General features: G+C 43.6%; 1 protein-coding gene across 4 annotated transcripts in view; it reads left to right on the top strand.

The window, feature by feature from the left end:
- Positions 1-13,634, top strand: part of nf1a (neurofibromin 1a) — a 296,381-nt gene that overhangs the window by 260,154 nt on the left and 22,593 nt on the right. For all 4 annotated transcript variants that reach the window (XR_004897871.1, XM_036003223.1, XM_036003224.1 and 1 more), the window contains 7 exons: positions 7,800-7,926; positions 8,300-8,431; positions 9,371-9,506; positions 9,678-9,838; positions 9,974-10,096; positions 10,175-10,293; positions 10,417-10,517. Coding sequence is in view for 3 of the 4 variants with exons in the window: in XM_036003223.1 (XP_035859116.1) it covers positions 7,800-7,926; positions 8,300-8,431; positions 9,371-9,506; positions 9,678-9,838; positions 9,974-10,096; positions 10,175-10,293; positions 10,417-10,517 (899 nt within the window). In the remaining variant the exon portion in view is untranslated. The remainder of the gene's footprint in view (positions 1-7,799; positions 7,927-8,299; positions 8,432-9,370; positions 9,507-9,677; positions 9,839-9,973; positions 10,097-10,174; positions 10,294-10,416; positions 10,518-13,634) is intronic.

The raw sequence follows: 13,634 nt of genomic DNA, 5'->3' as shown, positions 1-13,634 counted from the left end.
GTCTACAAACTACAACACCGAAAAGAGATACAACAAAAATATTTATTAATTTAATGATTAAATAAGGTAGTGTCTCCAAACTTACCTCAATTATAACTTGTCTCCTGCTAGTTGTACTACAGCACTTACTTTTCAAAAATAGGCATATGCCTAATTTTGGGGAAATTTTTTGCCAATAAAAATGTAATATATGTCATAATTACAGAGAGTCATGTCTCCAAAACTACTCCACACATAGAAGCCCCCCTGCTGGTTGTACTATAGCACTTACCTTTCAAAAATAAGCATAATTTTAGGGAATATTTTTTGCCAAAAACATTTAATATTTTAATAATGAAATAGAGTTGTGTCTCTAAACTTACCTCACACATAATTAGTGTTCTGCTGGTTGTACTACAGCACTTTTCAAAAATAGGCATATGCATAACTTTGGGGAATATTTTTTGCCATATATATGCTTGTGCCCCAGTGCAGCTCTAGGTCTAGTGACGCCCCTGGGGCAGTGTCCCCGTTTTAAGTTTACAAAGATAAAAACATTACCTATTTTGGAGGTATTTACACTTCTGATCTGAAAATGTCCCCGGATTTTGTCTCAGAAATCTGGTCACCTTATGGTAGAATAAATATAAATGTATACAAATTCTGTGATGTTGCCTGGCACTCTACGCCCCCAATTACAAAGCTTTCTACTTGTTAAGGTTACTACCACTACTAGTGGTCGTAAGTACATTCATATGCATTCTATGAATATGTGAAGAGGTTGTGTTAAAGCAAAAATGGGATGTTAAGTTTCTCTAGTGTAGTATCAATGCAGATGCACCTTTGTCGGAATCAAAATGGCCACTTATATAAAATCAGTGCTATTGGTACTACAAATCTGCCAAACACAGTAAGTAAGTCACTTTATTTATTGCACCTTTTAAGTGCAGAACATCACAAACCTTACCCCGGTTAAAATCTGAGTTCTAATAACACGGTTAACAGAGGTAGAGAACTCTTTCAGTAACCGGGGTATTCCTCCATGCAGTGGTGGCTGGTGATAATTATTTTTGGGAGGGGGGTGCTTTTTTTTTTTTTTTGGTGGAGAGGGGGCAAATAAATACAAAGCAGTACTTTGAAACTGGGCAAAACAACCAGCACTACTTTATTTAAACAACTATTTATTTAAGAAGAGCAAGACAATATGATACAAGATTGAAGTTACAAACATAAGAAGATAGTGACTCTGACTGAGTTTTTTTTAACTATATCCTCCCACCCACTACCAAAAAGCATGTTAACTAACAATTAGGTTCAAACCCAATGTACTCAAACCACAACTTAAATATCAAAAACTCGATAAAGAAAATAAAAATATAAAACCAAATTAACCAAAAACTGAAATCTCAGAATGAAACAAGTTTTCGTAGAGATAACCAGGGATACTAAATCAGTCTTTGTTCAACCCTGTTTCATTCGTTTGAGTGCACTCAAGTTCCAACCACACTTAGTAGGTACAACTGTCCATCCTGGCTCCTCAGAGAATAGAGTAGATGACGGGAAAATCCTGTGAGTAGTGGAGATGATGATGGCGAAGATCCAGTGAGCGGTAAGAAGATGTAAGGTGATGATGAAGATGAAACCCAGGAGGCAGTATGACGACAGTGACTTGAGCAGCACAGTTCTGTCTCTAGTAGAGTCTCACCAAAGAAACAGCCTGCACAAAACGTGCAGAATAATCACTCAGTTGTCCATAGTAACAGTTCACTTGTGTTTCACCTCAGGATACAAAATATTCTTACATACTACACATTTTAACCACATTTCACTTAAACATTTTAGCTTAAACTCAATGTTATTTGTCTATCTTAATTGACTATCCATCCATCCATCTATCTTCGTCCGCTTATCCGGTATCAGGTCGCGGGGGTAGCAGCTCCAGCAGGGGACCCCAAACTTCCCTTTCCCGAGCCACATTAACCAGCTCCAACTGGGGGATCCCGAGGCGTTCCCAGGCCAGGTTGGAGATATAATCCCTCCACCTAGTCCTAGGTCTTCCCCGAGGCCTCCTCCCAGCTGGACGTGCCTGGAACACCTCCCTAGGGAGGTGCCCAGGGGGCATCCTTACCAGATGCCCGAACCACCTCAACTGGCTCCTTTCAACGCGAAGCAGCAGCGGCTCTACACCGAGCTCCTCACGGATGACTGTGCTTCTCACCCTATGTCTAAGGGAGACGCCAGCCACCCTCCTGAGGAAACCCATTTCGGCCGCTTGTACCCTGGATCTTGTTCTTTCGGTCATGACCCAACCTTCATGACCATAGGTGAGGGTAGGATCGAAAACTGACCGGTAGATTGAGAGCTTTGCCTTCTGGCTCAGCTCTCTTTTCTTCACAACGGTGCGATAAATTGAATGTAATACCGCACCCGCTGCGCCGATTCTCCGACCAATCTCCCGCTCCATTGTCCCCTCACTCGCGAACAAGACCCCAAGGTACTTGAACTCCTTCACTTGGGGTAAGGACTCATTCCCTACCTGGAGAAGGCACTCCATCGGTTTCCTGCTGAGAACCATGGCCTCAGATTTAGAGGTGCTGATCCTCATCCCAGCTGCTTCACACTCGGCTGCGAACCGATCCAGTGAGTGCTGAAGGTCACAGGCCGACGATGCCATCAGGACCACATCATCTGCAAAAAGCAGCGATGAGATCCCCAGCCCACCGAACTGCAACCCCTCCCCACCCCGACTACGCCTCGATATCCTGTCCATAAATACTACAAACAGGATTGGTGCAAAGCGCAGTCCTGGCGGAGGCCAACTCTCACCTGAAACGAGTCCGACTTACTGCCGAGAACCCGGACACAGCTCTCGCTTTGGTCGTACACTGTCCCAGACTTCCACGCAATGTTGAAGAGGCGTGTCAACCAAGACAACCCCTCCACACCCAGAGCTTTAAGCATTTCTGGACGGATCTCATCAATCCCTGGGGCTTTGCCACTGTGGAGTTGTTTAACTACCTCAGCGACTTCCACCAGGGAAATTGACGACAATCCCCCATCATCCTCCAGCTCTGCCTCTACCATAGAGGGCGTATTAGCTGGATTTAAGAGTTCCTCAAAGTGCTCCTTCCACCGCCCTGTTACCTCCTCAGTTGAGGTCAACAGCGTCCCATCCTTACTGTACACAGCTTGGATGGTTCCCCGCTTCCCCCTCCTGAGGTGGCGGACGGTTTTCCAGAAGCACCTTCTCCCACACCCGCTGCTTTGCCTCTTTCACGGCAGAGGCTGCAGCCCTTCGGGCCCTTCGGTACCTTGCCACTGCCTCCGGAGTCCTCTGGGATAACATATCCCGGAAAGACTCCTTCTTCAGTCGGACGGCTTCCCTGACCACCGGTGTCCACCACGGTGTTCATGGGTTACCGCCCCTTGAGGCACCTAAGACCCTAAGACCACAGCTCCTCGCCGCAGCTTCAGCAATGGAAACTTTGAACATTGTCCACTCGGGTTCAATGCCCCCAGCCTCCACAGGGATGCACGAAAAGCTCCACCGGAGGTGTGAGTTGAAAGTCTGTCGGACAGGGGCCTCCTCCAGACGTTCCCAATTTACCCGCACTACCCGTTTGGGCTTACCAGGTCTGTCCAGAATCTTCCCCCACCCCCTGACCCAACTCACCACCAGATGGTGATCGGTTGACAGCTCTGCCCCTCTCTTCACCCGAGTGTCCAAAACATACGGCCTCAGATCAGATGAAACGATTATAAAATCGATCATTGACCTTTGGCCTAGGGTGCTCTGGTACCAAGTACACTTATGAGCATCCCTATGTTCGAACATGGTGTTCGTTATAGACAATCCATGACTAGCACAGAAGTCCAACAACAAACAACCACTCTGATTTAGATCAGGGAGGCCGTTCCTCCCAATCACGCCTCTCCATGTGTCTCCATCATTGCCCACGTGCGCGTTGAAGTCCGCCTTTAGCCCTGGCCAAAAGAAGTGTTTTAGGACAAGCTGATAAGTTTTTGTGACACCTAAGTGCCCTGACCATTTACTTCCATGTGCTACTGACAGTACATGTTGTCTATACACAGTAGGCACCACTATTTGGTAAACAATGTTCCAATCAGCATCAGTATCTGGGAGAGGGGACCATCTCCGAACTAAGACATCTTTATCTAGCATGAAAGCTACTTTCTCCACACTTGCTTTATCATTGTCACTTACCACCCTTCTGAAACAACGTTGCAGTGTTGGATCCTCTCTCTGTGCATTCTCTCTGTGTCCCCGCGCATAACTGGAAGTGAAACTGAGCTGGGAGGCTTGACTGTCTCAACCCCCTCAGGCAGAGATTGCACAGTGGTCGGCTTCTCCGCCTCCTCACGCTCAGTCCCACCTGAAAACATCGGCATAAGTATGCTGTCAGTCAATGAAACATCAGAATTATCACCCTCACCTTGAAGCAACCGTGCGCACGCACGCGTGAGTACACATGCAGGGAACACAGGAGAAGTGGCCAAATTGTCTGTGGGGGATGCACCGCACTGAGGTGAATCCAGCACCTCTAACATAGGTGTCACCTTACCACCCGCAATTTCATTCCTCAGCAAAAGTACAATACCCTGAATTGGTAGAGCAGCACACACAGCGACAGGAAAGAACCCTGTAACTGAATCAGACTGAATGTGACGCGGTGCACGGGACGGGGAATGTAGCCCATCTCAATGCCGCGGAGCACCGAACCCACAAGCTGATTGCTTAGAAAAGGGCAATGCTGACGCCAAAATTACTGACTGGGAACATGCGGTGTCTCTCAAAACCCGGACGGAGTGCTGATCTACAGGCATGCCGGTGAGTGAAATGCGTGCGTCAAAAACAAATGGTGTGAAGCAGGCATCCACCTCTTCACATTTTCCAGTCTCAGTTTTTGTACCGTGGTCTGTTTTAATCAGGCCAATGCCCTTAGGCTGGGAAAACCGTGAAGATTGTTCTTTACGTTTTAAAGCCGAACAGGCAGCAGTAACATGACCGCCCAAATGGCAGTAAAAACATGTCCTCTCCTCTTTTTCCGCACCCGTAATTTTGTGGACAGAGGGAGGAGAAACAGGAACTCGACGTGGTCGAGTCAACACATACTCATCAGCTAATGATGAGTAATGTAACTCATGTTAAAGTTGTTACTTTCTGCTCATTTAAATACACAACAATGCGCTCTGGCAGACACTTTTTAAAATCCTCAACCAGCAGTAATTCTCTCAGAGAATTGAAGTTATCGGCAGAACAGGCAGCGGACCACTTATCAAATAACACACCCTTCTCTCTGGCAAACTCAGTATAAGTCTGATTCTGTGACTTTCTGTGACTCCTAAATTTCTGCCGATATGCGTCAGGGACTAGTTCATAGATGCGCAGAATTCAGACTTCACAGACTCATAATTTAAACTCTTCTAAAGAGAGCGCTGCCATGGCTTCCTGGGCTTTGCCATGGAGCTTACACTGCAGCAACAGAGACCAAACCTCAGTCGGCCACTGCAGAGCAACTGCAATGCGCTCGAATACACTAAAGTACGAGTCAACCTCAGATTCATGGAACAACGGCACTAGAGCAATATGCTTGCTAATATCAAAAGCCGTGGAAATTTGACTGGCAGAATTTCGGGTGGAGGTGGTGAGTGACGTACCTGGAACAGCAGCAGGCAGGCTTTCCACCCCCTGAGAGCTTTCAAGCTCGAGCTTCCGTAGCTTTACAGCTTTATCAGCCTCATTTCAAGCTGAAGTTGCGTGTGCTGCTGCCGTTCCCGTTCTTGAGCCTCAAGCTGGAGACGGGCCAGGCGAACCTTTACACGGGCCTCATCTCTGGAACGAGCACTGCTTTCTGGGTATGTATCATAACGTGGCAGCATGACTGGTGTTTCTAACCCTCCACCTACCTCGCCGTCCACCCTGGAGACTGCTTGTGGCTTAAGGGTCTGTCTCTGCTGAGACAGCCACAGGAAGCGTTTTTAACTCTGCTAACATAGGTAACTCAATCAACCCACTCTCCACCAAGTTAGCAATAACTAACGGTTTAAGATCTCTTTTTAATGTAGTTCTGGTTAACGGAATCTAGAGGTGACTCGCTACATTAACCAAATCATCTTTTCTACACATTAATTTGATCAAGAGTCAGATTGGCTAAGAATGCCTCCAAGTCAAAGCGCTCAGAAGCCATGACACTTAATCATCTAGACAGCTGCACCAGATTACCAATTAGTGTTTTCACTTACCCTCTTCCAATAAATATCCATTCACCAGGAATCAATTTAGATATCCCAGACGAGCCCCCATTTATGTTACATCCCGTAGCTAGGGGTATCAGGACATAAACATAAAACCAGATGTAACTGGTATTTGAAAGGAAATTTATTTTGAATAAGGCAAATAAGAACATACAACGAAAAGTTGGGCCGATGGGTGCTGTGGAAATCAAAAACATAATATAACAAAAGGAAATCCTCAAAAGGAAGACTATACATACAACTATATTAAATAAAAGGATAAAAAAAAATCCTCTCCAACTAAGGTACTCGGTAAAACAAAAACACAATAGTCACAGCATTCCTGAACCTAATGAGACTATACAAGACAAACCTGTTAAATGCAAAGGCGATATCAGTTTTTAGAGTCAACCCTGGCCCACTTCTTCACACACACGTCTTAACAAGACACACAATTCTGGTCTGGCAGCTGCCCTCAGCTGCAATCAATCTGGCTATTTAAGCTGGAGGCAGACTTCATTGACACTCCTCAATTTTTTGGCCGGTCAGTGGTGGCATGCCGCACCAATCAGCTTCCTCCTCCAGGAACTGGGCAGGACTTCCCTTGTCCATCCAATCCAGAGCACGGGATGGCACAGCCTGCTTTGCATCTCACAAATAGAACACTCAGTTAAACACACACCTGACGGTACCGACGGCAGCCGTAAGAGTCAATGTCAGTGGGCGTCTGGGGCCTTGTTAATAAGGCTGACTGCCAGAGGGAAGAGGTTCAAACAATGAACAACAATGAGCACCGAATCACCGTGGCGACAAACAAATAAATTTACTTACAGCCATATATTTTCCCAAAGCTAAGAAAAGCAAAATAAATGGTTATTTAGCATTCCCTCTTAACTTCTGTCTTGCAAGCACTCAACATACTGAAAAATACTGCTCAAGGACTAAACTTAAACCCAAATGGCTATACACAAAACCACCACTTAGGTGTCTACAATGAGCAATGAGGGGAGATTATACACCCGATTGGCAAGTCCATCACTGACAAACAGGGGAATGAATAGAGCAATACACAGGAAAGGTAGGACAAAACGGGATAACTGGGCAGTGGCAAAGCCAAACACAGACGCCATTCCACCAGGAAGTCAAGTCCACTAGCTAAAGTACTTTTGTTGAATAACTGAAGAAGCCTTTTTTCTTCAAGATTCTAAAGCAGAGACCTGTGACTTAGCACTAGATATTCCAAAACCTGGAGGGTTGGTATCTTACTGCAAATTCACAATTCAAAAGCTTGTCAGAGTTGTATGTCTGTTAAGATCTTCTATAGCTTTATGGATGATTGCAGATGTGTATTTTTTAAAAGAAAACACACTGAAGACAAACAGCATTTCACTTAAAAGTAACATGAGAAGCATGGACTCATTTTTTGACTTAAGTACAAGAAGAGACCTACTACAAAGCAAAAAGTAGATTGTGGGGGGCCTCTGACAGTGCATGTTTTTAAAATGACAACATGACTCAATACAGCTTCCTCATTCCTCTCTTCTTCTCCTAATGTGCTCTTCCAGAGTCCAGAAGAAGTGTTCATGGAGATCAGGCGTCCTTTAGAATGGCACTGTAAGCAGATGGATCACTTTGTTGGCCTCAACTTTAGTGCTAACTTCAACTTTGCACTAGTGGGCCACCTACTCAAAGGTAAAGCTTCAGCTGATAGAGATGAGCATTCACAGGCAGTCAACAAAGACTGATACAGTTTGGTCAAAACATGTTTTATATCTATGTGTACATGTTCATATTAATCACATATATAGAAGAAAATTATGATCAGTTAAAAAAAGCAGATGAATCTGCTGTCAGTGTGATTTAGCAATTCATTTTTTAAGTATGCATATTGCAAGTGCTAAGCACTTTTAGTTCAGTTTAACTGCAGTGTATCAGGAAGGAAGTCAGACTCAACAATTGTTCTGTCTGGGTGGACTTTCTTTCTGATTGTTTTAATGTTCAAGTATGTGCCAAAGACATTTGGACCTTGACTGTCTGTCTTTATGTCTCTAACTTATGTCTATAGGCTACAGACACCCATCACCCACCACAGTAGCAAGGACAGTAAGAATCCTGCACACACTGTTGGCTCTTATCAGCAAGCATCTGAAATGTGACAAGTTTGAGGTCAACACCCAGAGTGTGGCATATCTGGCTGGTATGTAACGCATCTGGAATTTTGCATGTACATCCTCATTTATTATACTTTTCAGCACTACACTAGCCCATGTGAGATATTCATATCATATTTAATATCAATATTAGGGCTGTCAATCGATTAAAATATTGAATCGCGATTAATAACATGATTGTCCAGTTAACTCGCACTGCCTTTTTTTAATCTGTTCTAAATGTACTTTAAAAGCGATATTTTTTAAGTTTTTAATGCTTAAGTTGTATTTGAGACTCGTCATTCTCCAGTGGTAACTCAATTCACATCAAAAGTACATACAAATACCTTTAGTCTTCAGTCAAGAGAACCACCTGGAAGGGCTTTGAAACTGAACTTGCCATTCAAAAGACCCTTTTCTTTATTTATTTCTGCTTAAGGAAGTTTGTTTCTGCTAGTCATCCACTAGCTTCCCACTGTCTCGTCTCCGCTGCAGGCAGGCCTGCCCGCCCAGCCCCGTCCCCCCCACCCCTACTGACTGCCTGCACATACTGCTGCGCAAAAGGAGAGAGGGGGAGAGACATCAGCGCTGTTGGCAGAGGACCCGTGGACTGCATGCATGGGAATGAATTATAATAATAATAATAATAATAATAATAATACATTTGAATATATTTATTAGTTTCCAAATGTAGCGAGAAAGTGCCAAGTTGGCAACACTGTTACTGCTGCATTGCTTCCTGATTTCCTTAACTACGAAACGACAACCCAGAACACACGTGCGTTAATCCTGCATCAAAGAAATTAGTGGCGTTAAAAGGGATCTTCTCGTTCAGTTTGACAGCCCTAATATCATATTATGTTACAGAAAAAAATGAAAAAGTTGAACATTGAGCAAATCTATGTTTTTGATTATGGTGCTTTGTTTGGTTTGGGTCTACCTTGCTATCGTTGATTACCATAATTCCTTTTTGTTGTTTTGTGTAGCACTGCTCACTGTATCTGAGGAGGTCCGAAGTCGCTGCAGCCTCAAACACAGGAAGTCACTCCTGATTTCTGACCTCTCCATGGACCCTGTACCCATGGACACATATTCCAGTCACATCACTGATCCCAGCTGCAGGTGAGCTGATGAACAGAGTTCTGTTTTCATGGTCTTTATCCTACTTCTTTCACTTTCCTAGTGAGAATTCCAGTGTGTCATAGTTTGTTTTGTATTATCCATTATCCAGATTTTAGGTTTTAAATAATCAAGTTTTCTTCTGTTACTTGACCTTTGATCCGTTCACCTCAGAACTCTGCGAGAGACTCAGCCATGGGCGTCACCTCAGGTTTCAGAGCGCTACCTTTCAGCCCATCACTACCCCACAGTGGGCCAGATCAGCCCACGAACTCGCAAGTCCATGAGCCTAGACATGGGTCAGCCCTCACAGGCCAACACCAAGAAGCTCTTGGGTATGACTTATGGCTCTGCTATGTACAGTACATGTTGATCTTTCCTAAGAGGGGGCATGCAAAAATAAAATCAATTTGTTAAAACTCCAGATTGTAAATGTATCTGTTGTGTTTGTTTGTTTGTTTGTTTGCAAGGCACCAGGAAGAGCTTTGATCATCTCATATCGGACTCCAAAGCACCAAAGAGACCAGAGATTGAGTCGGGTATGACCACCCCTCCCAAGATGAGGCGTGTAGCAGAGAATGACTATGAGATAGGTGAGTGCGCAATCCTGGCATTTCGTTCTGCATCTGATATGATAGTTTGTTTCTAAATCCTCCATGTTATAATTACAGAGACACAAAGAATTGGAAACTCTCACCTTCGCAAGGTGTCTGTATCAGAGTCCAACGTTTTGCTAGATGAGGAGGTGCTGACAGACCCAAAGATCCAGGCTCTGCTGCTCACTGTGCTGGTGAGAAAACACCACACGGTCTTTACAAAGATGTAAAGCCAGTGAAACATGACAAATATTAATCAAATGCTGGTACATTTTGTTTCCTAGTCACTGACTCTATTTGTCGCTCTGATTTTCCAGGCCACCCAGGTCAAATACACCACTGATGACTTTGACCAGCGAATTCTGTACGAGTACTTGGCTGAAGCTAGCGTTGTCTTCCCGAAGGTTTTTCCAGTTGTGTAAGTAGCCAACACATTTCTCTTTGCTAGGTTGTATTCTGAGTAGGGCTGTCAAAAGTAACACAATACAGTGTTGCCAATTAATTACCTAGACTGTTGTTCCCCACCATAGTCTAATTTTTACCGCCACAGTTTCATAATGAACCAAAAATATTTTTAGGCTTCTCATAATAACATACATTTTGTGTTTCGTGCTGTTGAAAGTATATCTCTCAGTCCAGTTAGTAATGTCACCCCAAATAAACACCAAAGAAGAAGAAGCCTCCGACCCGCTGTACGCACACAAACAGACATGCTGGAAAGTTCACAGCTCCATTCAAGATTATACCATGTCCGAGACTCATTGGCAACATCGTTTCTGGTAAGTAACGTTAAGTAACGTCACAGTATTCACTGCAGTTATCCACTAGTCAAGACACAATTTTGTCAATGTACGACAGTAAACAGAAAGCGTTATTCTTTAGCTAAGTGACGTGTTAGCTAACAATGTTAGCTGTCAGTCTTCTCTACCAGCTAATGTTGACTGACATTTCCGGTTGCTTGACAGGAAAAACAATGTATGTGTTAACATATGTAATGTTATATTTAGCGTATATAATGTTAGCTAATTATCTAACGTTAAATGGAAGCTATGTCGATTTTCAACTGGTGTTTGTCATTGCAGTGTGGGTTAATAGATGAAAGATGTTGGTTTCCCTTCATTGCACTTAATGTTAACTTACATGAGTACAAACAGTGTGCTCCAAATGCACCTTTTATTTTTCATTTATTTAGCTAACTGTATTTACCTTAATTTTTAGGTCAAATCAGACCTTAACAGGCTGCAAGGAGAGCACCTGGCTGCCTCCCTGAGGGTCTCCATCACTCAGTTGAGCCCAGAGGAATTTAGAACTTTTCTTACTACCTCTTTCTCTTTTCCTAACACACACGCTGTTGTGTGTCGGACAGTGATTTTTATGTGTTGCTGCTCTTCTCTCATTGCACTTTTATTATGTATTATGGTATATGGCATTGTGTGTATTTTATATTTTCAAAGCCCAGGAAAATTACATTTCCAATTTCAGGGTGCAAAGTTTGTCAATAGGGAGAGTTAGAATATAATATCTTATTGTTCACCAGGACAAGTTGTCTGTTTAACTTCTGACAGTGAGTGGGGATTACCTATTGTCTTGTGTTACATGTGAAACTAAAGTTGAACCCAAGTGCAGACAACAACGCAGAGTCAAATGAAAAGTTAACAGGTTTATTTACAAAGTTCAGGAATGCAACCGGGAATAAGCAAAGTCCAAATTCAAATGATTCCAGATCCAGGGTACAGAGCGGGAGTGGTACCGTAATGTCGAAGTGTCTGTGTCCAATAGTCCTGAGATCCAGTGTAGAGAGCAGGAATGGTGGATGGCAGGAGTGAAGTGGCAGCAGGAGTCAGGTTCCAAGAACTGAGGCAAAAAGACAACAAATCAGAGTGAGCAAAAACGAGTTAAAAGAGTTAAATACAAACAGGTAAAGTCAGCAGCAAGACTAACGTGTCATCTTGACTATGATCCGACGAGGAGTGGTAGGTTGACCAGGTATTTGTAGCAGAGGTAGATGAGCTGCAGCTGGAACCCTGACTCCCGCACACCAGACTTCACTCCTGCAATTAAGGACAGACAGAGGGGAGGGGAAGAGCAGAGACAGAGAGCTACCTAGCAGCAGCACAGCAGCAGGCCTAACATTTTGTTCTGCAAGTAAAGTAAACTTTTAATTTAATAACAGGTAATTTTGTTGTTCTGGATTAATGAACTGAGAAATTAAAAATGATGTAATATTCAGAAGTTTTATTGTCATTCAAGCATGTTAAAAAACACGAAGGAATGAAATTTGTTACTCAGACTCAGCAACGTACACAATAAATAACAAGTGTCCTAGCTAGAATAAAATAATAAATATAATCTAAAACCTATAATAAATACAACACAGTTAAAAACCGAGCAGCAGTTAAAAGACTAGTGCATCAGTGCAAGTGCAGAGGACAGACTTAAAGGTGCAATATGTAATACTGACAGCTAGTGTTTAAAATAGTTACTACAGTACAAATTCAAAATACTGGAGAGAGTCGTCTCCCCGCCCCCTCCTCCCCAGACTCAAAGTTCACTGATGTTACCAGGCTGAGCCTGCAGCTTCCACAACAATGTTGCTAGACATTACTCTACAGCACAGCGGAGTAGCTAACGTTAGATGCTGGCTATATTGACAGTCATAAAAGCCTGTGCTCATGCGGAGCTCTGTACCCAACTGACAGATACACTTTTTCGGCTTAGAATTATAGTAGGAACCGCTAAAAAACCCACAACCTTGCCGTCCTTTTCCACCCGACTGAAATACACATTTTATTGGCTTAGAATTACGGCAACAATCACTAAACACACTGCAAACTCACGGTCCTCTCTTACCGATGTACAGCCCCCCTCTCTTGGCTTAAAATAACTCTCTGTTGTCGGCTACGGCCGCTGAACTACACGTTGTAAACAGCCGTGGCCCGCTTGCCTGGTCCTCCGGTAATGTTAGCAGTTCGCAGGGCGGCGTTAGCCAGGACCAGTCGGGATCACTTTACTGGCTGTGTCTCAGTTGTTTTTGCGAGTAACCAACTCGGGTACTCTAGCTATATAATTCAATTCGAGTACACAAATGTTGAAATGACATAAAATGCCTGTCCCAGTAGCCGTGATAAATTAGCCTGAAGCTAATGCTTACCTGTTCAAGAGGAAATTAGCCAACTCTGCATCCTTTTGGGCTCTAAGCGACTTTGAGTCCTTGAAAAGCACTTTACAAATTAAATTTATTGTTATTGTTAATATTGTTATCTCCAATATTTACCCGGGATTTGTTACATCTCTGGTCACGTTAGAAACATGCTGGTTTTTGTTTAGGTTGGGTAGAATCTATCATTGTTGATCCCGTTCGTTTGTTTGCTGCTTTCATGGCTGTACTAACGTTACAGCTTCAGCGCGCTGGGTTTACGTTTTTACAAGTATATCTGGCAACCCGGCCTGGCTGTCAAACTGGGCAGTTGATAACAACACACAGGCCAAAACACAAACAGAAATTCCGTCACGGAACGAAAATTTCAAAAGGAGA

The sequence above is a fragment of the Sander lucioperca genome, chromosome 7 (genome assembly GCF_008315115.2).
Source record: "Sander lucioperca isolate FBNREF2018 chromosome 7, SLUC_FBN_1.2, whole genome shotgun sequence".
NCBI classification, from domain to species: Eukaryota; Metazoa; Chordata; class Actinopteri; order Perciformes; family Percidae; genus Sander; species Sander lucioperca.
Note: the sequence above shows the minus strand (reverse complement) of the source record. Positions and strands in the feature narration are given on the sequence as shown.